This window comes from Notolepis coatsorum (assembly GCF_963971535.1).
Source record: "Notolepis coatsorum genome assembly, chromosome: 16".
Classification (NCBI taxonomy): domain Eukaryota; kingdom Metazoa; phylum Chordata; class Actinopteri; order Aulopiformes; family Paralepididae; genus Notolepis; species Notolepis coatsorum.
Genome location: NC_140180.1, coordinates 46,405,072 through 46,427,026, shown reverse-complemented (window position 1 = coordinate 46,427,026; position 21,955 = coordinate 46,405,072). Strand labels below are relative to the sequence as shown.

Here is a 21,955-nt window from a genome sequence, read left to right as displayed (position 1 = left end):
GAGAGAGAGAGAGAGAGAGAGAGAGAGAGAGAGAGAGAGAGAGAGAGGGGGGGAAATCCTCATGGGAGAGTTGTCACTTGAGGGTGTAAATAGGGGTTGAGGTGAACCAGGTTGTGGTCCATGATGCATCTACTGTGTCTCGACTATGTCCATATTAATCCATAAGGTACATCTCCCTTTGCTGATTATATATCATAGGCCGTTTACATTATAGTGTCAGAAGCAGATACTGAGCAGAGACAGGAGCCATAGAGCGACTGAGAACATAGTGTACAGAATATGTTCATGTAAGGATGTGTGAATAATTTTTCCTCCTTACAATCACATTGTAGGAGTCATACAGTATCATATTTACCAACTGAAGTTAAATGACTATTCTCTATATTTACTAACTGAAGTTAAATATCACTTCTCTATATTTACTAACTGACGTTAAATATGACTATTCTTTATATCGCTGCTGGCGGGACAAAACCTCATAACTCCAAAAACCCAACTTTTCAGCAGATGAAAAAAACGAACACAGATTTGAGGGCGAATAGAGTTACGAGGTTTTAGACAGATGATTGGTTTAATGCTTTCCCATTGTTTAAACTTTGTAAAACCCACACACACATATGGAGGATGATCTACGGCAGGGCTATTCAACTGGCGGCCCGCGGGCCAGATCCGGCCCGCGGGATGATTCTGACCGGCCCGCCAAAGATTACATGATAATAAAAAAAAATAAAAGAAAATATCTTTTTAATTATTTTTTTTTTTTTACTTTTTTCTTTTCATGTCAACGTTAACACGCACAATTGAGCCAAAAGTCACTCAATTAATGACAGATTTCATTGATAAATTGAGGGAAAACATTGCAAGTCGATTTGATGAATTTGACATGTCCAGAGAATTGATGCATTTTGTGAGCAACCCATTTGCCAATGTAGCTGCTATTTCCACAAAAGGACAAGAGTTCCTTGCATCACTTCACATTGATGAAGGTCTCCTGCAACTTGAAATAATTGACATGCAAGCATCATCTGCTCTGAAGCAGGCACTTGAGAATGAATCCACCACAACATTTTGGATAAAGTGTATTCATGTCAAGACATTCCCCAAAATAAAAACGCTGGCAATATCTGTGCTAACAATGTTTGGCTCAACATACACCTGTGAATCCAGTTTCTCTCACATGAATTCCATTAAAACAAGCAACCGTGCCTCCTTGACAAATGAGCATTTGCATCACTGTTTGCGGGTAGCCCTCACTTCCTATGAACCCTCTTTCTCTGCCATTGCCCAGTCAAAGAAGTGCAATCGCTCTCATTAGATGTGTGTATGTAGGCTAGGCCTGTCTGCCCCCCACCCCCCTGATGTTTGAGAGTTAAGAGTGGACAATAAGTGCTAATAAGATGCTGTGATTTGCTGTTGTTGCACAGACATGAAGCACTTTTTCATAAGCTCAGCTGCACTATAAATGTGTTTTTTTGTTCAAGTGTTGATGTTAGAATGTTCAGATGCACATCATGCACTTGTTTGTTTTTATTTTATTTTTATATTGAAATGTTGAAGAGGAGATGTTGCAGTTGTTGCACAGTCATAAATGAAGCACTTTTTGCAGGAGATGTTGCAGATGTGGCACATAAATGAAGCACTTTTTTTTAAAAGTATACTACTTTTGCAATGTAGTTAAATAAAAGTTGTGAAAATGTGGTTGCGTGTTGTGTCAAGTGTACATATATTCATAGCACGGGGAGGCGCCGTGGCAGTCCGGCCCCTGGCCCCTTGGGTTTCTGACAATGTGGCCCCCTGAACAATTTAGTTGAATAGCCCTGGTGTACAGGGAGGTGCGAACCCAGAACAGGATGTCCAGGTTTTCGCCTTCTTGAAAATACACACCTGCATTCACTGTTTTGCTTTCTCCGTCCCACACAGAAGGTGGCTGTAATGAACACCTAAACCAATTTTAAAAAATTCAATATTTCTGAACTCTGATCAAGATTTTATTTCATCTCATTTATTAGAATCCCCATTAGCTCTGGCAGCTGTTCTTACCGGGCCAACATGAAAGCACAATATACACAAGAGGAGAGAACAGAACACCACTGCAACACAAACTAAATTAACAAACTAAAAATAGGTTCAAACTGAACAAATCTGGATACTTTACCAGCCAAGTGGTTTATATTTTTGGATGTATTATACAGTATATATTTTTAAAATCTGTTTTTATATTTAACCTTTTAATTGCCTTGTTGTGTTGCAACAACAGCATAATGTCCCTTTTTAATAAATCATTAAAGCGTAAATCGGGCTGTGCAGCTGCTCTGCCGTTGCTTCATACAGTCATTAGCAATGATGCATTTGGCCAAGAAAATATTTTCACCCATCATACAGCCATAAAAGAGTTAATTAGTACAATTCATGCATGTTTGATGGGATCTTCCTCTGTAATTATGCGATGCATCATTCATCAAAGAAGGAAAGACCAATTAGCTCTGTGTGTGTGTGTGTGTCACCTGCTGATGGTGAAATCTTTGTCACTCCATTGTTTTTATGTTTTTTTTTGTCCATTTCCTTCCTTAAAACGCTGAGTTGGTTATCATCACTAGAATCAGAAACACAGCAGATACAATGGCAAACGTTGGTGCAGATACATATGAACGACGTACGGAGCGCTAACGGAACGTAGGCCAAATGCGTCCACATTTTTATAGGATTCTATCACATTTTCATAACAATAGCACCCTGCGCCGTTTTCATTGAGGTTTCTTACAAATTAACGATGCTTTATTTTGTCCTTTATATGCCGATTATCATTAGAATCTTAAATTGTACCATATGTCCCCCTTTAGACAACATATGTAACGCTACCAGCGCACTTTTGTTAAGATAATTAGTTGGCCATTCTCGGTCGCTATACCGAGGTCGCAGTATTAGTTTACCGCTGTTCAGATCACGTCGGAGAATATAGACACATCCCAGTGACCTGTCACCTGTGCTAACGCTCTTGGGAAATGCAGTGTTGTAGTTCTCAACATTTTCAGCCTTTAATTTTAAACCAATGCTGCCATCTACTGACAACAAAAAAGTGTTGTCTAATCGTCACCTTGAGAGCTACTTCCGTATACAGCGCCGCCCCAAACCCATTCAAGAGATTCCCACTTTTTGCTGGGAGTGGGGCGTGGCCGTATTTGGTCCCAGACAATAAGAGTGGCTGCAATTGGTCACTGTGACACTACATGCATGGATGCCGTCATGCATGCCGTCCTCAGGTTGGGATTCCTAGGGTGGAAAGGAATCCCAACCAGAGCACGACATAAGAGCAAAATGGCCGCCGTGTGAATGTGGTCAATTTGGGCAATGACCTTGCATATTATCAAGGACAGTACTACTAGTAACATAGTACAATTGTAAGAGTTTACTCTCATGACCCTAGAGCCCATGAAACTTCCAACAGCAGCATAGTCAGCTGCTCTGTGAAAACTACTCCCAGTATGTATCTGCCCTATTAGCTCATTTACCACTTAGAACTGTTTACATTATTATTATAATAATTATAACTTTATTTATATAGCACCTAAACATTTTAATGAACATAGGCATAAGATTAGCATACAGTTGACAGAATAAAATCATTGCATGAAGTGCAGACATAAGAATGGGTATAAAAGTAGTGCAATGTAAAAAAAAAGTGCAGACATAAGAATAGGCATAAAATAAGTACAAAAAGTACAGTGGTGCTCGAAGCATGTGAACCCCCCCGGAACAGCCAGTCCCCCAAACACCCCACACATACCCATCCAAGACACACCCCCTGATAAAGCATGTCATGACCGAAGGAAAACACAAACAGCCCGCATGACACTCACACCGCCATGCACAGCAACGGGAGTGCCACCCCCGCGGGCCGCCCCATCTCCCCTGGTCCCGGCGACCTCACCACCACGAGGAAACCAGCCAACTCCATGCTCCCACCCCCAAACTCCACAGAGGAATGACGGGTCACACGCCCCAGGACCTGCAGCCACGCCAAAGGAGCCACGCAGCAAGGCAATGACTCCAAACACTCAAGCAGACACAACAGCGGTCAAATGAGAAGCCATGCAGCACCACGGACGGTCCGAGACAACACCAGGACCCCCGGGACACCCCGAAACACAGCAGAAGCCGTAGCCAGCCCCCCGCGCAAGGAATCCCCAAAACGCCAGCGAACCGAGTGAGCCCAACGATGAAAACCAACCAAAATCCATCAAAGCGGCGGCTGGGTGGCGCAGCGGACTAAGCGAAAGACACCGGTATCGAATCCAGCTGTCAGCGTTGCCTCCGGCTTGGCCGGCCGTCATACTGATTCAATTGGCAGAGTCAGCGGGAGGGAAGCCGGTGGGTGGTAATCTGGTTGTTGTAAACGGCGCCTGCACAGCAAGGAAGGGAGATGGTGAGGGTAGTGTGAGCCTCCGACACGTTACACCTCACCAATGAGAGTCCGCGCTGGCAGGTGAAAAGAAGTGGCTGGCTGACTCTGCATGTATCGGAGGGGACATGCGATAGTATCTATCAACCCTCCCTAGACCGGCCAGTGGGGGGCACATGCGAGCAACGACCAGGAAGGGGAGGGGGGAATTGGCATGACGACTAAATTGGGATGGGAGAAAAACACAGAAAAACAGGAGAAAAAAGTGGATCAAAAAAAAATCCATCAAAACACACACAAGAGACCAGCACCCAACTTCAAGAAAGGTCTGGGAAAGGCCCAGCCGAAGCCATAGGCGCCATAGGCTCCAACCAACACCCCCCCCCCCCCCCCCCCCCAGTCCTCCCCCAGAGCCGAACACCAGTCACCCGCACGTGCCCCGATGGACCCCAGCCAGTCCCCACCACTGAACTCCCCCAACCCAGCGACACCCCAGGGACCCCGCATGAAGAACGCACCACAACCCCCACAGCACCCCAAAGGTCCCAGTGCCATCCCAGACCAGCCACAATGCCACACTCCACCCACCACCACCATGGCCATCCACCCGAACATCCAGAATAGTTTTTGGCGATGTTTAGCTTACTTTTAAAAATACTTATTGAGCTTGCCTCCCTAATAAACAGCTTTTGTGCGTAACTAGCAAATGCTGCATCCCCAATCTTCTTCTGGCTATTTTTGGGAACCTTTAGTAAAGTGGTAGATGATCGTAGTGTTCTTGGGGGTATATAATTAATAAGTGAATTTGCAATGTAGCTTGGTCCTGTTCCATTTAGTGCTTTGTATACAAGGAGACGCACCTTAAAATCAATTCTAAAAGTTATTGGTAGCCAGTGTAGAGTATATAACACTGGAGTAATGTGCTCTCTCCTCTTGGTTCTGGTTCATAGTCTGGCTGCAGAGTTTTGGATCAGCTGAAGTCTCTGTTTTTTTTGGGAGGCCGGTAAAAAGTGTATTACAGTAATCCAGTCTGCTTGAAATGAAAGCATGGATCAGTTTTTCACCATCCTTTTGTTTTATAAACGGTCATACTTTGGCTATATTTCTAAGATGGAAGAATGACATTTTTGTTATCTCGTTAATGTGTGACTTAAAGTTTAAATCTGAGTCTATGATGACACCAAGACTTTTAACTTCAGGTTTAATCCAAGGAGTAAGCTTTCCCATGTTTTATTTCCCAGTAGCATTTCTCGTTCCAGGGCCGATTAGTAGGATTTCAGTTTTGTCTTTGTTTAATTTTAGGAAGTTATTGCTCATCCATTTATTTATTGCTAAGAGACGTGAAGTAATATAATCTATGGCTATAGTGGCACTGTTCATTTTGGTGAGAGCTGTTTCAGTGCTGTGGCATGCTCTGAAGCCTGAATGAAATTCTTCCAGGGTGCTGTTTTATTTGAGAAAAATATTTATTTAGACTGAGACACATTTTTCAAGTATTTTTCTGATGAAGGGGAGATTTGCTATTGGCCTATAGCTAGTCAGTGCAATACTGTCTAGATAGTTTTTTTTAGTAATGGTTTTATAACAGCCATTTTGAATGCATGCGTTCCTCCTTCAACATTCATGCCCCCGCTGTGTTTGCATTTCCCTAGAATTTGTTTTACTTAATCGTGCTTACAGTTATGTTCCTTTGGACTCATTGGCTGGTAGTCTGATTACACTGTGGTGTTTCGGACCTATGTTTAATTAACCTAATTTAGAGAGGAAATAACTATAAACAAGTATGGTAATTTTACCCTTCACTAATGCTAATTATTCTTTACAGTTAATTGGTACCATGGCAGCAGTTAGCTTTTACATTGTATTGAAGTCTGATATGGAGATTGTTATTGGCTTAAATCTAATGACTTTCAGCCAGGGCAGGTGGAATATGCCCCCCCCCCCCCCCCCCCGATATTCATAGCCCATATATCAGATGTCTGCTATCTGCTCAAGTATTTGTTATAGTGAACTGTATGCTAATGTAAATGTAATAATGTAAAACCCATTTAAATGTTTTCAGGCTGGAGTCGTTGTGGCATGATGAGCTGAAAATAAAGGGACGAGAAGGAGCATCCTTGAAACGGGTCTTCTGGACGTTCTGCCAGACTCGCATGCTGGTGGCCATCTTTTCCCTGCTCCTCACCATGGTGACGGGCTTCGTGGGGCCTGTGAGTACCCTTCCAAATACTCCTCCCCTTCTCTCATTCTGCTGATTCCGCTAATACGTCTTTCAGCATGGCCGCTGACTCCCAAGTCCCAAGTCCGAGTGTATTTTTCCTGAAAATCACTTTATCCCGTTTCACGCTGGTCTGGAAATTGAAAGGAAAACATACCAGGAGATTACAAAGCCTTAGATAGGGAAACTCATATTAATACCCCAGATTAGCTGGTTTGTACTTGACTCAGAAATATGCTAGTTTTTCCCCCCCCAGCTGCCACAGGGCTCTCTACTCAACCCCCCCCCCCCCCCCCATGCCACCCAACCCACCCCTAAAAGGCTCTTACACCAGCCACAGACAAAGAGAAGTGCTGATAGTGCAGAACAATGCTTATTAGAGAAAATGTTACGGGTAGTTATGTTTGGAGTTCCCCGGCTGGACTATTACTGAGTGGGCACCATTGTCCCTGCCATCTTGATATCACGCTGCCGTAAGTGTTGTGTGTTACAGTCCTTTTTTCTTTTCTTTTTATTATGTTTTTGGTAGATATTTTATTGGTTTTTGCTACCGGGCAGTCCGGTAGAGAGAGAGAGAGGAAGTATGGGAGATAGAGGGGGGAAGACATTCGGCAAAGGTCGCCGGGTCTGGGAGTTGAACCCGGGACGCCACGTTGCACCGCAGCTCTGTACATGGTGCGCCACCCTGGCGCCCTGTGTGTTACAGTCCTGTACGGTAGCAGCTAATAGCATTAACTGGATTTACTGTGTTACACAATGAATGATTAGTCCCCACATTGCTATCTGGGTTATTCATTCATGCTCATTGACTGTACAGGATGGTACACGGTCTTGCTCTGCAGGCGACACATTGTGAGGTCATCAGGCTCTGGATGTTAGACTGCTATGGTTTGCCACAGTCACCATCTTCTGGGGATCACTTCTGACCTACTGCACATAGAGAAACGGCTAAAACATACAAAATGTACACAATTATATCAACCAAAGTGATCCGAATCCTCTACATATGTTTATTTTTTTGATCCACTTCTCCTTATTTTCAATTTTTTCTCCCATCCCAATTTCGTGTATCCAATTCTCCCCTCCCCTGTCTTGAACGTTGCTCGACTATGCCCCCCACTGGTCGGTTGTAGAGAGGATAGAAGCCTTGCATCACATGTTCCCTCCGGCACACGAGGAGGCAGCCTGTCGCATCTTTTCGCCTGCCAGCGCGGACTCATTAGCGAGGTGTAACGCATGGGAGGATCACACTACCCTCGCCACTTCCTGTCTTAAATACTTCGAAGCTTCGAAGCTTTGTTCGATGGCACGAGCTTCGAAAATAAAAAAATTAATCGAAGTAAATAAAATAAATTGCCTCAAATCTTGCGCCTCCATTCCAATGAAACGAAAGTAAGCGGCGCCTTCCTGCCTCCATTCCAATGAAATTAAAGTAAGCGGCGCCTCGACTCCACCTCTCTACAACAAGCACGTGGAGATTATCTGTGTTGAAAACAACAAGGACATGTGCAGCAGACATGTCGACGAAGAAGTCATCAGACGTGTGGTTACACTTTAAAATATGCAAAGACAATGCCCAAAAAGCAGAGTGCCAGATATGCCCGAAGAAAATGGCATATCACAACTCTACAACAACTTTGTCAAATCACCTAAAAAACGTAAGTATCGTTGTACACGACGGCGACGCCACACAAAACATTAATAAGGCTATGCCTATGCTGCTATGACTAATGTGTTACCAAGTTGGCTAATTTAATTGTAATCATCTGCTTTTGTAGGTGCATTGTCTGATATAATTATAAATGATAAATTAAATATAATATAATTTTTTTATTGATAGACGAAGGTTGCAACATAATTATCTAATGTCATGTCGTTGGCTGTGAGAGCAGCCCCACTGCACCCAGGCAGCGCAGCCGAGTGAAACCTTGTTTATTGTTTATTTGTTTATTGTTATTCACACTTACAAACATACATTCTCGGATAAAATAAGAATAATAAGAAGAACAGTTAAAATGTGCAGGAAAGGTAAAAAAAAACCAAGGGCTTATAAGCAACCTCTCCTCTTAAACCTATATAGGATAACTACACACAACCCCCCCCCCCCCCCCCCCACATTATGCACAAACACATGCGCATATCCCTCTCTCATACACACAGATACATACAATACAGCATTATACAACTATTATAATTATTAGAAACCTTGTTGGCTGCGTCACAGTCACGAAAGGGGCTACTTAATTAATTAATCCAATACACTTTATTTATAGAGCACATTTAAAAACAACAAAGTTTACCAAAGTGCTGTACAAGTCCCACAACATAAGATAAAAATAAAAAAAATATTATAATTAATATATATATATATATTTTTTTTCCCGAAGCTTCGAATTAAAATCGAAGCTCTGTCCCGAAGCTTCGATTGCCAAAAAAAGCTTCGAAGGTCAGCCCACTGTCTCTGCTGTGCAGGCGTCTCCCAACCGACCTGTAGGGGTCGCTGTCCACAACGTCCAATCCCCACCCATCGACTTCCACCCACTGACTCTGCCAAATGAGCCAGTACGACGGCCGGCCCAAGCCGAAGGCAATGCTGAGACTGGGATTCGATACCGGAGTCTCTTGCATTGGTGACGAGCGCAATCTCCGCTACGCCACCCAGCCGCCTCCTCTACATATGTTTTACATGTTTTACCCCCCCCCCCCCATTCTCAGCGTTTTGCATTAATTTCCGTTTTCTTCAAACTCTTTCCAGCTTCATCCCCTTTTATATTAATCATATTTCTGTTCCCTCCTCTCTTTGTCATCTCCCATGTCCATTTCTCCATGTATCTCTACCTATACTATTTTTCTCTCCACCAGGCAAAACTTGGGGGGGATTTTGCGATTGGGTGCGTGCATGTGTACTGTACATGTGTGTGTGTCTGTCTGTCTTTCCGTCTGCAGCTAAATCCTGCAAACTACATGGCTGATTGATCTAATATTTATTTGGTGACCCCATGACATTTTCTCTAGCGCCACCATCAATTTTAGAATGTGTGTATCTTGAATGCCTTTCATCCAAATCTTTAAAAAATTGTAGTGCCCATTCCTGACCCCAAGAGGAAGAATACTATTGATGTTGGTCACCCCATGACTATTCTTTAATGCAAAGCATACACCAGTATATGTTTTGTTCGGGACATTCGGGAGACCAAATCATTAAGTTTTGAATGTAAAAAAAAACTAAAACATTGTTAAGCTATTGCAAGGGGTACCAACACTCCTCCCTGCAAATGTCTCTACACTATTGCCATCAAAACAAATTCCAGTTAATTCATTATCTGGCGAGTAAAGTCTTCCTGCTTCTGTCCTCTCGGTCCCCAGGCCTTCCTGGTGCGGGCTCTGCTGGAGTACTCCCAGATCTCAGAGAGCTGGCTGCTTTATGGCCTGGCCCTGGCGGCTGGGATCTTCGTCATGGAGCTGATGCGCTCCTGGTCCCTGGCCCTCATGTGGGCTGTCAACTACCGCACCGCAGCGCGCCTCCGCGGGGCAGTACTCACCTTCGCCTTCCAGAAGATCCTCCGCCTGCGCAGCACTAAAGACATCGGTCCTGGAGAGGTGAGCGGAGAAGAGCTGTAGGAGCCTATGAGTGATGGAATCAGCTCTTCCTACTTACCGCTGGCTACCATGCTCGGAATGATTTGAAATGGATTTAATTTAGCACACCGTTGCCACTTCGATATCTTACAAATCCCCTGGCCTGAGGGCAAGGAGGTTGTATAAGACTCATCACTGAGCGGCTTATGAAGAATAAGTGAAAGCTGGTATCATGATAGCACTGTGTGTATCTGTAATACTCATACTGTGAATGGCCATGACTTCAGAATTTCAATAGATTAAGAGGACTGTGTTCCTGTGGCTCTGAATAGAACATTCCTGTCAGTAAATGGTCCATATCTGTGTGTGTGTGTGTCCTTCCCTCCAGCTGATCAACATCTGCTCCAGTGACGGCCAGAGGGTGTATGAGGCGGTGTCCGTGGGCTGCCTGCTAGCAGGGGGGCCTCTGGTGGGGTTACTGGGCCTGTCCTACACCGCCTATTTCCTAGGACCCACCGCCCTGGTGGGCTCAGCCATCTTCATCACCTTCATTCCCTCTATGGTATGTAAGGCAGCTGGGACCTCCAGGTCAACCTCAGGGAGCACATGCACCTCATTCACTCGCCATCCGGGGGCTTTTCTGTTCACTGCACTACACCATCTTTATTCTCATAGATCACTATTTCAATGAGCAGATGAGAAATTCACTTCGAAAAACATTTAAAAACCATGGCAGTGAAAATGTGAATCATGAGCTTGTAATTCCGCCTGTTTTGACTGTTTACAAGTAGCATTTTCATTGCCAAGTATTAACATTGAAGTGAATGGGCACTTCCTCATTCCTCACATTGAAGTGAACGGGCACTTCCTCATTCCTCACATTGCATCAGACTTGACCGACACAGCAGCGATGTGAATAATGCTGTTGTTGTCGTAACACCAGGGAGTGACAAAGCACAGAATAAACTTTCACAGGCACACAGATTGCAGTGCATACACAACAGCATAAGCACACACACACACACACACACACACACACACACACACACACACACACACACACACACACACACACACACACACACACACACACACGCACACACACACACACACGTGTTCTTCATATTCCCACTAATAGCACTGACATCACAACATGTTGCTTTCTGCTCTTATTATTCTATTGTTTTTCCTTTTTGTATTTGACATGAATTTGTTTGGAACATCATTTCAAAATTGCTTTCCCAATCATATGTTTTAAATACAAGCAGTTAAATTCTTTAGATATCTATCTTTAGATTTAGAGATTTGAAAGTTATTTCAAGATGTTGGCAGCATTTCTCCCGGACAACACAACATGTCAAACAATCAGCCTGTCAAGCTCCTGTCAACTCTGCTGCCGTTGTTTTTAAATTGCAGTCTGTCTGAGCCATGACTCTTGGCGGTTGAAGACCTTGCTATTGATGGTGATGTGAAAGCCTGAACGGGCCTGCAGTGTGACTGATGTGATTGAGTTGTGTCTGCTTTCATTTCCTCCTCCTGAAACTCCCCCCCCCCCCCCCCCTCCCCTTATCATTTCCTCTCGCTGTGTCTGGACAGATGCTTGCTTCGCGTCTGACGGCATATTTCCGCAAGAGGTGTGTGACGGTGACTGACCGGCGCGTGAGGCTGATGAACGAGATTTTGAGCTGCATCAAGTTCATCAAGATGTACTGCTGGGAGGATGCCTTCGCAGAGAACATCCATAGTGCGTGGAGCCTGTTTCTATTAAAGTGACTCCTCCTTTCACTTCTCTACCTCCTTTCACTTTTCTACCTCCTCCTTTCCATCTCTACCTCCTGCTTTCAGTTATCTACCCCCTCCTTTCACTTCTCTACCTCCTCCTTTCCTTCTCTACCTCCTTCTTTCACTTCTCTACCTCCTTTCCATCTCTACCTCCTGCTTTCAGTTATCTACCCCCTCCTTTCACTTCTCTACCTTCTCCTTTCCTTCTCTACCTCCTTCTTTCACTTCTCTACCTCCTTTCCTTCTCTACCTCCTCCTTTCCTTCTCTACCTCCTCCTTTCACTTCTCTACCTCCTCCTTTCACTTCTCTACCTCCTCTACCTCCTCCTTTCACTTCAAGTTTCAAGTTTCTTTAATAGTTGTCATACAGAAGTACAGAATACTTTCATACAAAATGCTTCTTACTGTTACGCTCCAGAGACTGTGCTAGACAAGATAGTATCAAATAACATAGTATAGCATGTAATTTAGAAGTAGAAAATGAGGTCACAGTGTTCAGTATAGACATATGTACAATGTTCGATGCAGAATAGACGTAACCGAGTTACCATATAATATACAATACTATGCAGTGTACTAATGTACAATACTATATAGTGCAAAGCAGAAATGGGATGAGGTACAATTTAGGTACAATTTACAGTAAGGTGTACGAGTTGTAGTGCAATCCTTCATCAATAAATATAAAGTGTGGGGAGTGGGTGCTACAGTGTGTTTGTTTAAAGTGAGTGTGTGCTATAAAGTGTGTGGAGTGGGTGCTACAGTGTGTTTGTTTAAAGTGAGTGTGTGCGTGTGGATGTGTGTGCTATGTGCGTTTGATGGTTGTTGTTGTGTAGTGTTCATTGTTCGTTTAGCAGCCTGATGGCCTGGGGATAGAAGCTTCTTCTGAGTCTTTCTGTGCTCGCCTTGAGACTCCGGTATCGCTTGCCTGACCGCAGCAGTTCAAAGAGGCAGTTGTTCGGGTGACTGGAGTCTTTAATGATTCTCTTAGTTTTGCCCCTGCACCGCTTGTTGTAAATGTTCTGGAGGGTGGGGAGCCCCCCTCCAATTGTGCGTTCGGCTGAACGTGTCACTCTTTGTAGTCTGCTTCGGTCTTGTGCAGTGCTATTCCCAAACCAGGAGGTGATGTTGCCAGTCAGGATGCTCTCTATTGTACATGAGTAGAAGTTCTTAAGGATCTTCTGACTGACTTGGAACTTCCTTAGGCGCCTGAGGAAGTAGAGGCGTTGTCGTGCCTTCTTCACAACACTGTCAATGTGTGTGGTCCATGTCAAGTCCTCGGATATGTAGGCTCCGAGGTACTTAAAGCTGTTGACTCTCTCAACCGGTGCCCCGTCGATGCTGAGGGGGCTGTAGTCCTTGACCCCCGACCTCCTGAAGTCCACAATCATCTCCTTTGTTTTGCTGACGTTCAGGGAGAGGCTGTTTTCCTGGCACCATCCCGCCAGGACCTTGACCTCTTCCAGGTAGGCCCTCTCGTCGTTGGTAGAGATCAGGCCCACCACCACTGTGTCGTCAGCAAATTTGATGATTGTATTGCTACTCCGCTGAGCCACACAGTCGTGTGTGTACAGGGAGTAGAGGAGGGGACTCAGAACACAGCCCTGGGGGGCCCCTATGTTGAGGGTGATGGATGAGGAGGTGCAGTTGCCTGCTCTCACCACCTGGGGTCTGCCCGTCAGGAAGTCCAAGACCCACTGGCAGAGGTCATAGTTCAAGCCCAGGTCCCTGAGCTTGGCTATGAGTATGGAGGGGACTATGGTATTGAATGCCGAGCTGTAGTCGATGAATAGCATTCTCACATAGTTCCCCTTCCTCTTGTCCAGGTGTGATGCTGCTGTGTGCAGCACATGGGCTATGGCGTCCTCCGTGGACCTGTTGGGGCGGTATGCAAATTGCAGGGGGTCCATGTTGATGGGGAGGGAGGAGCAGATGTAGCCCTTTACTAGCTTCTCAAAGCACTTCATGGCTATGGAGGTGAGAGCTACAGGGCGGTAGTCGTTGAGGCAAGCAGGCTTGGATTTTTTGGGTACAGGGATAATAGTGGACTTCTTCAGGCAGGTGGGGATGACAGCCTGTTCTAAGGACAGGTTAAATATGTCAGTGAATACCGGGGCCAGTTGGTCGGCACAGACTTTTAGGACGCGGCCGGGGATGCCGTCCGGTCCTGCTGCCTTCCTGATATTCACTTTTTTAAAGGTCCGCCTCACCTCATGCTCTGTTACCCTGAACACTGAGTCTCCATCAGCAGCAGACCCCGCCCCCCATTGCCGTGGCTTGTGGGCTGGTGTTGTTATTACCAGCATCAAACCTCGCATAGAAGGTATTGAGGTCATTTGCTAAGGAGATGTCACTGTTCAGTTTGAGGGAGGCGCCTTTGTAGTCTGTCATCGTTTTGAGCCCCTGCCACATAGCTCTAGAGTCAGCCTGTTCAAACTGGAGTTCAATTTTATCCCTGTAGCGCCGTTTGGCCTCTGTCACTGTCCTCCTTACGTTGTATCGTGCCACCTTGTGGTCATTCATGTTGCCTGCCACTAGGCCGTCGTTGTATGCTTTGGTGCACGCTCTCAGAGCTTCACGGACGGATTTGTCTACCCAGGGTTTTTGATTACCTACCTCCTCCTTTCCTTCTCTACCTCCTTTCCTTCTCTACCTCCTGCTTTCACTTCTCTACCTCCTCCTTTCCTTCTCTACCTCCTCCTTTCCTTCTACCTCCTCCTTTCCTTCTCTACCTCCTCCTTTTCTCCACTACCTCCTCCTTTCCTTCTCTACCTCCTCCTTTCCTTCTCTACTTCCTCCTTTTCTCTACTACCTCCTCCTATCCTTCTCTACCTCCTTTCCTTCTCTACTTCCTCCTTTTCTCCACTACCTCCTCCTTTCCTCCACTACCTCCTCCTTTCCTCCACTACCTCCTCCTTTCCTTCTCTACCTCCCCCTCTCCTTCACTACCTCCTCCTTTCCTTATCTACTACCTCCTTTCTTTCTCTACCTCCTCCTTTTCTCCACTACCTCCTCCTTTCCTTCTCTACCTCCTCCTTTCCTTCTCTACCTCCCCCTTCCTCCACTACCTCCTAATTTCCTTATCTTCTACCTCCTTTCCTACTCTACCTCCCCCTCTCCTTCACTACCTCCTCCTTTCCTTATCTACTACCTCCTTTCCTTCTCTACCTCCTCCTTTACTCCACTACCTCATCATTTCCTTATCTACTAGCTCCTCCTTTCCTCTACTTCTACTACCTCCTCCTTTCCTCATCTACTACCTCCCTCTTTTCCTTCTCCACTATCTCCTCCTTTCCTCCATTACCTAGATGCTGATGTCCATGTCACCATGTTGCCTGCTGTACCAATAGTAGATGAGAGAAAAAGGAAAAGGCTCCTTCAACGATGAATGCAAAATAGATTGGAGGCAGAGTCCTCCTATGGGAGAGTGTGGTGTATGACACATCTGCAATGAAACAGTAATTAGTTTGAGAGCTGTGTTGCCAAATGGAATTGGCAGTACAGAGTGGTTTTAATAGTACAGGTGCTATACGTGATATGATGGCTGTGATCTCTCCTCTATCCAACCACCTGCATCCTCTCCAGGAAGTTAATTCCATGCTTATCAGTTGTGATATTATTGGACCATCAACAAGGAGAAAAACACAACGACGTGAATTATTAATATGTTGATGAAAAAATGCTAAAAATATATAAATTAAGATAAGTGTTGATCTACTGTATGAAGCTGAAGCACAGAAACTGTCCCAATTTACTTCTCCTCTCCTCTCTCCCTTGGTCTCAGGTTACTTCCTGGTAGGAGACAAGTAGTAGGTAGAGAGGGAAGGAAACAAGCAATGTCGGCATGCATCCAGTTAGTGGCTAGCTGTCCACCCCATTCTCATGCCCCCTACATCTCATTGTCATGCTCGGCCCACAACCGCTGCATGTTCTTCAGGCACTGTGTTTGGCCCTCGGCACTATCCATAGTGTCTGTGTTTAACTGTATAAGTCTGCCAGGAGACGAACGCGGAGCATCAAACCTTATATAACTAATCTTAACCCTAAACATAACCGTTTACCTAACCCTCCTTAAAACCTGAATTTATACCCTAACCATAACCATTGAGCGAACTTTAAAACTTAACCATAACCCTGTAGGAATGCGGAACAAACAGACTGCCAGACGGTTGTTAGATGCAATACACGTGAAGTGCGATGTTTACTTCCACTTCCTATATACAATGTAATATGTCATCACGTCAACCCATGTGACTTGATATCTTGACATTTCTGACATACAGGTATACAGTACTGTTACATTTGTGACATACAAGATATGCAAATATACAGTACTGTTATCCTAACAGAAAATCCTAACAGAAAATATATACATACGAGGGGGAGGAAACTGTACATTGTACTCATTCTGCAATCTGTTAATAAAGTGTTCAATCAATCAATAAGAGTGTAACACCAGTAAAATAATAGCAAATGGGTTACAATGTTAACATTAATGTTCTGGGGTTTTGTGTATAGCTGGGGTGATGCAACACCCCCCCCCCCCCCCCCCCTCCCGCCACACGCTAAACTCAAGTCTGTGGAAGAAACCAAGAATGTTCGAGGTCACTGATAGGCCACGCTGGAGAATAAGTCAAGATAAGAACTGGGTCGTGACGTCCGTACCCGACACAGCCGCGTCTCTACAATTCGTAGCCGCATTTCTGCAGACCCCTCTCTGATTGGTTGAGGCCATTTCTGCAGACCCCTCTCTGATTGGCCGAGCGCGCGCATGCGCATGAGCCGCGACAAGCTCCTCTAGCCAGGAGTCGAAACTCCGTTAAGCTCCAGAGAGAGAGGCTGAAAACCCACAGTTGTTGCCCGACGGATGGGAGCCGAATCCCGGATCCGAGTTTTCTGATGAATAGCCCCAAAACATGGAGGTCGCGAACGCAATTTATACGCATGGAAGTATTGATTACGCCATAACGAATCATTAAAAAAATATAGCGTTAACTGGAATATGTTGTGTGTGCCTTTACACATATGTTGGATAGGATTATGTAATTGGTTTGTCATTAAAAACCAATAATAATCGCTCGCCGGCTTCGCTGACCAGAGCTCTCTCAGATTCAAAGTTTTAATTGCAGCCTAGACAGTTACAATATAACATTTATATTAATTAACCCAGTTAATGCCTTAAGAGAAAGAGTCTGGTGGTCAATTGCTACGGAAATGTTGTGTCTTACTAATAATAACTGATTCCTTGGTCAATAGAAGTCTGATACTTTCTGAATATGATTTGGGAACATCATGGGCAGGCCGCGAAATAACAACGTTACAATGTACAGTTTCTGACAGCTGGCTGTGTTGTGAAATGTGCATAACGTTATGAATAAACCGTGAAGTCACGCGAAATAACGTTATACGCGAATCTGGTAGTACATTTCCAATCAGAGAGGGGCTTCGCTCAACCAATCAGAGAGGGGTCTGCAGAAATGGAGCTCAACCAATCAGAGAGGGGTCTGCAGAAATGCGGCTACGAATTGTAGAGACGCGACACAGCCAGGGATGGGGACAGAGTGAAGATAAGATGGATGGCAGGCCCCCCCCCCCGATCCTCACCCAAACCCCCCTCCCACGTGTACACCTGGCGATGTGCACGAGCTGGAGGGGAGGGACCTTTGACTGTCTCATTCGCCCAATTCCTAAGCCAATACCCTTATCCCTAAGCGGCAACTGTAGCTTTACCACCCCCCCCCCCCCCCACTCTCCGTCCTCCCTCCCAACCCCCAAATCCCCTCCCCCTGGGGGTGCTTCCTAAAACACACAGACTCTCGGCTAGAAGAACATTGTAACAACAAATGTGCTTTGTTTGTATAAATTTAGGGTTGTGCCATTATTACTATGCAAATGTAATAATTGTGATTAATTTCCTGTAATGAGTTGTATGTGTTTGTTTCAAGCATCCTTGACATCCAAGGACAACGATGTAAATAAGTCACTGCGCCTTTTTCGTTCCTATCCTTGACAAAAATGTATAATAGAGTAATAATCTGTATATTATGTTTTGTGTCTAAATAAAAACCTTCAAACCTTCAACTACACAACGTCAATGCCCTCTAACCACACTGTTAGATCCTGATCAATCTGGCCAGTATCACGTCTTCTTGTGTTATCCTCTCTCCATCCAATTCCTCTGCGTTGTGTAATTTTAATGGTCCTGACGTCTCAGATACTGGCTGATAAAATCCTTATCTCTCCCCGTTAGTACGATCCGCAAAACCATGATAATTCTCCACCTTCGTAAGAATTCGACACTTCGACAACGTACTACCTTACAAGGAAAAGCGTTGTTTATTGATATAAACAGAAGCCTCAGCTCAGATGTTAACAGATTGTATTGTCCTTGAAAAGTCTATTCTAATGATCTTTCGGTGTGTTCAGTCTATCGTCCTTTTGCTATTCAGTCCAATGGTGGTCAGGCCTGGTCGTTAGCCAAGACCATCCTCGTGGTAGCCGAAGCTAATGATGATGTGGCATCCTTCCCCCCCCCTCTCTGATGAGAGGAGAGTGTCTTCTGTGTGATCTCAGTCCTAGTCGCTCTTGGTCTGCCTAATACCCGGAAACACTGTTCGACTTATAGATCTTCGTCATAGCAACGACGCCCGCCCCCCTTCTCTGGTTGTCATGTGACGCGCTGTCATGACAACTGCTAACTGCTAATAACCTTTCACACATTTCAAAACGTTTCTATTCCTGTCAAAACCTCCATCGCGCTCTGCCTCTGTGCCCTGTGCTGCTCCGTTATCTTTGTTGTGTCTTAGATCGGAATTCAAAACAAACACCCTGCTAACGCGGCCTGTGCCTGTGAAACCGCTGGTCCACCACAGTCTATATCATCCCGTGATGATAATGGTATTACCCTCTGAAAGCGTCTCTTTATATCAGTTTATAAACCAACTATACATTGAAAAACCACCAATTTCCCTCAATCCCCCCTTGATTCTTATCACCCCTTCAGAATCATAAATCATTATTTGGTTTTTTAATTAATTATCCCAAAAATAGACTGTGGTTGAAGCAAACCAACCTCATCTCTTGTGCACAAGAAATGAAGACGGCCCACGGTCAACCCAGTGATCTTGCTGTTTGATGTCCGTTTGCGCCCCCCTCTGTGCACAAAGGGAACCGAAACAGACCACCAAAACCAACAACATCCAACGACTCATAACAATTAGGGCCCCCCTGTCTGCTCCCAATAATTATATCCTGTTGTTTTACGGTTTTCCCTCTTATCTACCTTCTATATATATATATATCCTTCTATACATATATCTTATATATGAATCCTCCATCAGGTGTATTCTATATCTCATACTCCTATCCATTATTATCAATGAACACAGGACTTCTCGCTGCCGTCTCGTCTCTCGATCTCCTGATTGACTCTGAAAGGAAGTCCCTGTTTGTCCATGATTCATTCGATACACCCTCCCATGCTCTGTTGTTTCAAAACGCCTCGAAACAGCGTCTCCGCAGGAAAGCCCCCTCCGATGTCCGCCTCGTTCTCCCCTGGGCAACACCGCCTGCGACCGCTGGACTCCGCCCCGTCGGCCGTCTCCGCCCCATCGGTCATCTTGGTTGAGGCTCGTCTCCACCACCGTCGGCCCTCTCCAGACTCTGAAAGCAAAAACACCACGCCAGCAGTTTTTCTGTACACTCGACCCTGTGTTTTCTATTAGTCTACCGTGGCTTTGGGCCTGCAGCTCGTTCCATGGAGTTATCTCCAGTTCTCTATATATTTTTCCTCTGCAAGCCCCTGCCATGGCCACGCCCTTTCAGACTGTTGGACGGTGTGAGTGTCCTACAGCCCATGGCGCTATTTGTTCTCTATTAGTCCCCCACCTTCTCAACACCCATATCTATCCTACAGGGCTGTTCCCTGTTTGTTGTCTTCCGGCGTGACACCCGCAACTAAACCGATTCCCACTTTTCGACGCACTATCTTCATCCCAGGTTGGCCCCTGGCGCGCACCAGATCTTCTGGTGACGTGTCTTCAAGACTCTGCCTATTTATTAGGTGTGAGAAGGCCCCACTGGAGATCGAACTCCCTCTTATTTCATAATTAAACTTATTTAATTAACCGCATCTCATCTCTGTGCAATTCTTATTTAACCCATTCAATAATTAAACTATTTAATTAACCCGTATATCGATATTATTATTATGATAATAACATACAACAGAGCATCGCTCTAACATACAACAGAGCAGGTTGGTTCCCTGCCCCTAACTCACATACACGTACTCGTACTATTATCTAACATACAACAGAGCTGTCCGTTGCTCTACCCTACACGGGGCTGTCTCCGTCGCCCTGGAGCTGTCCGTTGCTCTACCCTACACAGGGCTGTCTCCGTCACCCTGGAGCTGTACCGTTGCTCTACCCTACACAGGGCTGTCTCCGTCGCCCTGGAGCTGTACCGTTGCTCTACCCTACACGGGGCTGTCTACGTCGCCCTGGAGCTGTACATTGCTCTATCCTAAACACGGAGCAGTCCGTTGCTCTATTCTACACGGAGCAGTCCGTTGCTCTGGAGCGGTCCGTTGCTCTATTCTACACTTTGAGTTCCTTTACAAAGTTCTCACATACACCACCGTGTATACACACAAGCAGTTGGTAATTTGAAAAAATTAAACTCCTTAATTAAATTAAACTCTAAATATTCCCCTATGGGTAATGGAAACTCCCCAGCACTATCCCCCCTCCGCCACTAGGTGGTGACCTACTCCTCCTCTATTTGCCTGTATTATCCCACTGCCCCCCCTAGATGGCGGCCAAACTCAGTCTAGAGGATTGTAGCTGACATGTCACTTCCTGGTTCTTATCTGTTGTTATCTCCTCGTGGCTCACGGCCATCTTGTCTCATCCTCCTCGTGGCCCTTTGCGGCCATCTTGTCTCTGTGCCTATTTTTTTCCCACTGTCCCTTTAATGCCTCAAACATTCTCTCGCTACCGACCACCAGTGGTGCGTTAATGAAATCATCTGGGGTTGCACGCACCTAATTGCGCCACGTGCACGCGCGCTCCCGCGAATGCGCATTTAATGTCCCCTCGCTTGAGCACAGACTAAAGACAGTGCCTAATTGCCTCTACGAATGGAATGTAACATGTCATTCACAACAAGTTAGGTGTGAATGTATCTGAGAACGTATTTAACACACCTGACGACCGGCGCTATTGATGAGTACAACCCCGTCCCATGAAGAACGCATGCCTGCCGACCACACCCGTAACGTTTGTTCACTGCTCACTTCACGTCACAGTCCCGCTTCCCGCTTTCTGTGTTTTGAACAGTAATCAACTAAATACGATGTTGCCCCTTTAATTCCACTAGACATCTCCCCTTTGCCTCCCTTCTCATCTCCTACACAGTGGCTTCTGTGCTCTGTAGATAAGGCTCTCGATTTCCAAAACAAAAACCGTGCCGCTCTGCCTGTCCCAAAACACACTATTACAGCTGGCGTTCTCTCTGTGTCAAACTAAATATGTTTATGGATGCACTATTGTTCGTTTTTATTTGGCTTAAAGATCAAACAACCACGTGCTTGCAAGTGAACTCACATTATTTCTCCAGCCACTGTTTGCTCGCTCCTCATGGCCGCTCGAAACGACTCTCTCCCATGGTTGGCTGTCCTCGCTTGCCGGCTTGGCTCGAGTCCATGATGGCTGTTCTTCACTCGTCCCTGCATTGAAAAGTCTTTTTCTGTTGTTCTTATCTCTTGCAAATCCGGCTGTCATCGGCAACCAACTGTTAGATCCTGATCAATCTGGCCAGTATCACGTCTTCTTGTGTTATCCTCTCTCCATCCAATTCCTCTGCGTTGTGTAATTTTAATGGTCCTGACGTCTCAGATACTGGCTGATAAAATCCTTATCTCTCCCCGTTAGTACGATCCGCAAAACCATGATAATTCTCCACCTTCGTAAGAA

At 45.3% G+C, this 21,955-nt stretch overlaps 1 protein-coding gene across 1 annotated transcript in view; it reads left to right on the top strand.

The window, feature by feature from the left end:
- LOC311242819 (ATP-binding cassette sub-family C member 5) overlaps positions 1-21,955 on the top strand; it is a 67,595-nt gene that overhangs the window by 12,977 nt on the left and 32,663 nt on the right. The window contains exons 4-7 of the mRNA XM_084331862.1: positions 6,462-6,609; positions 9,984-10,217; positions 10,585-10,758; positions 11,793-11,940. Of these exons, the coding sequence (XP_084187988.1) occupies positions 6,462-6,609; positions 9,984-10,217; positions 10,585-10,758; positions 11,793-11,940 (704 nt within the window). The remainder of the gene's footprint in view (positions 1-6,461; positions 6,610-9,983; positions 10,218-10,584; positions 10,759-11,792; positions 11,941-21,955) is intronic.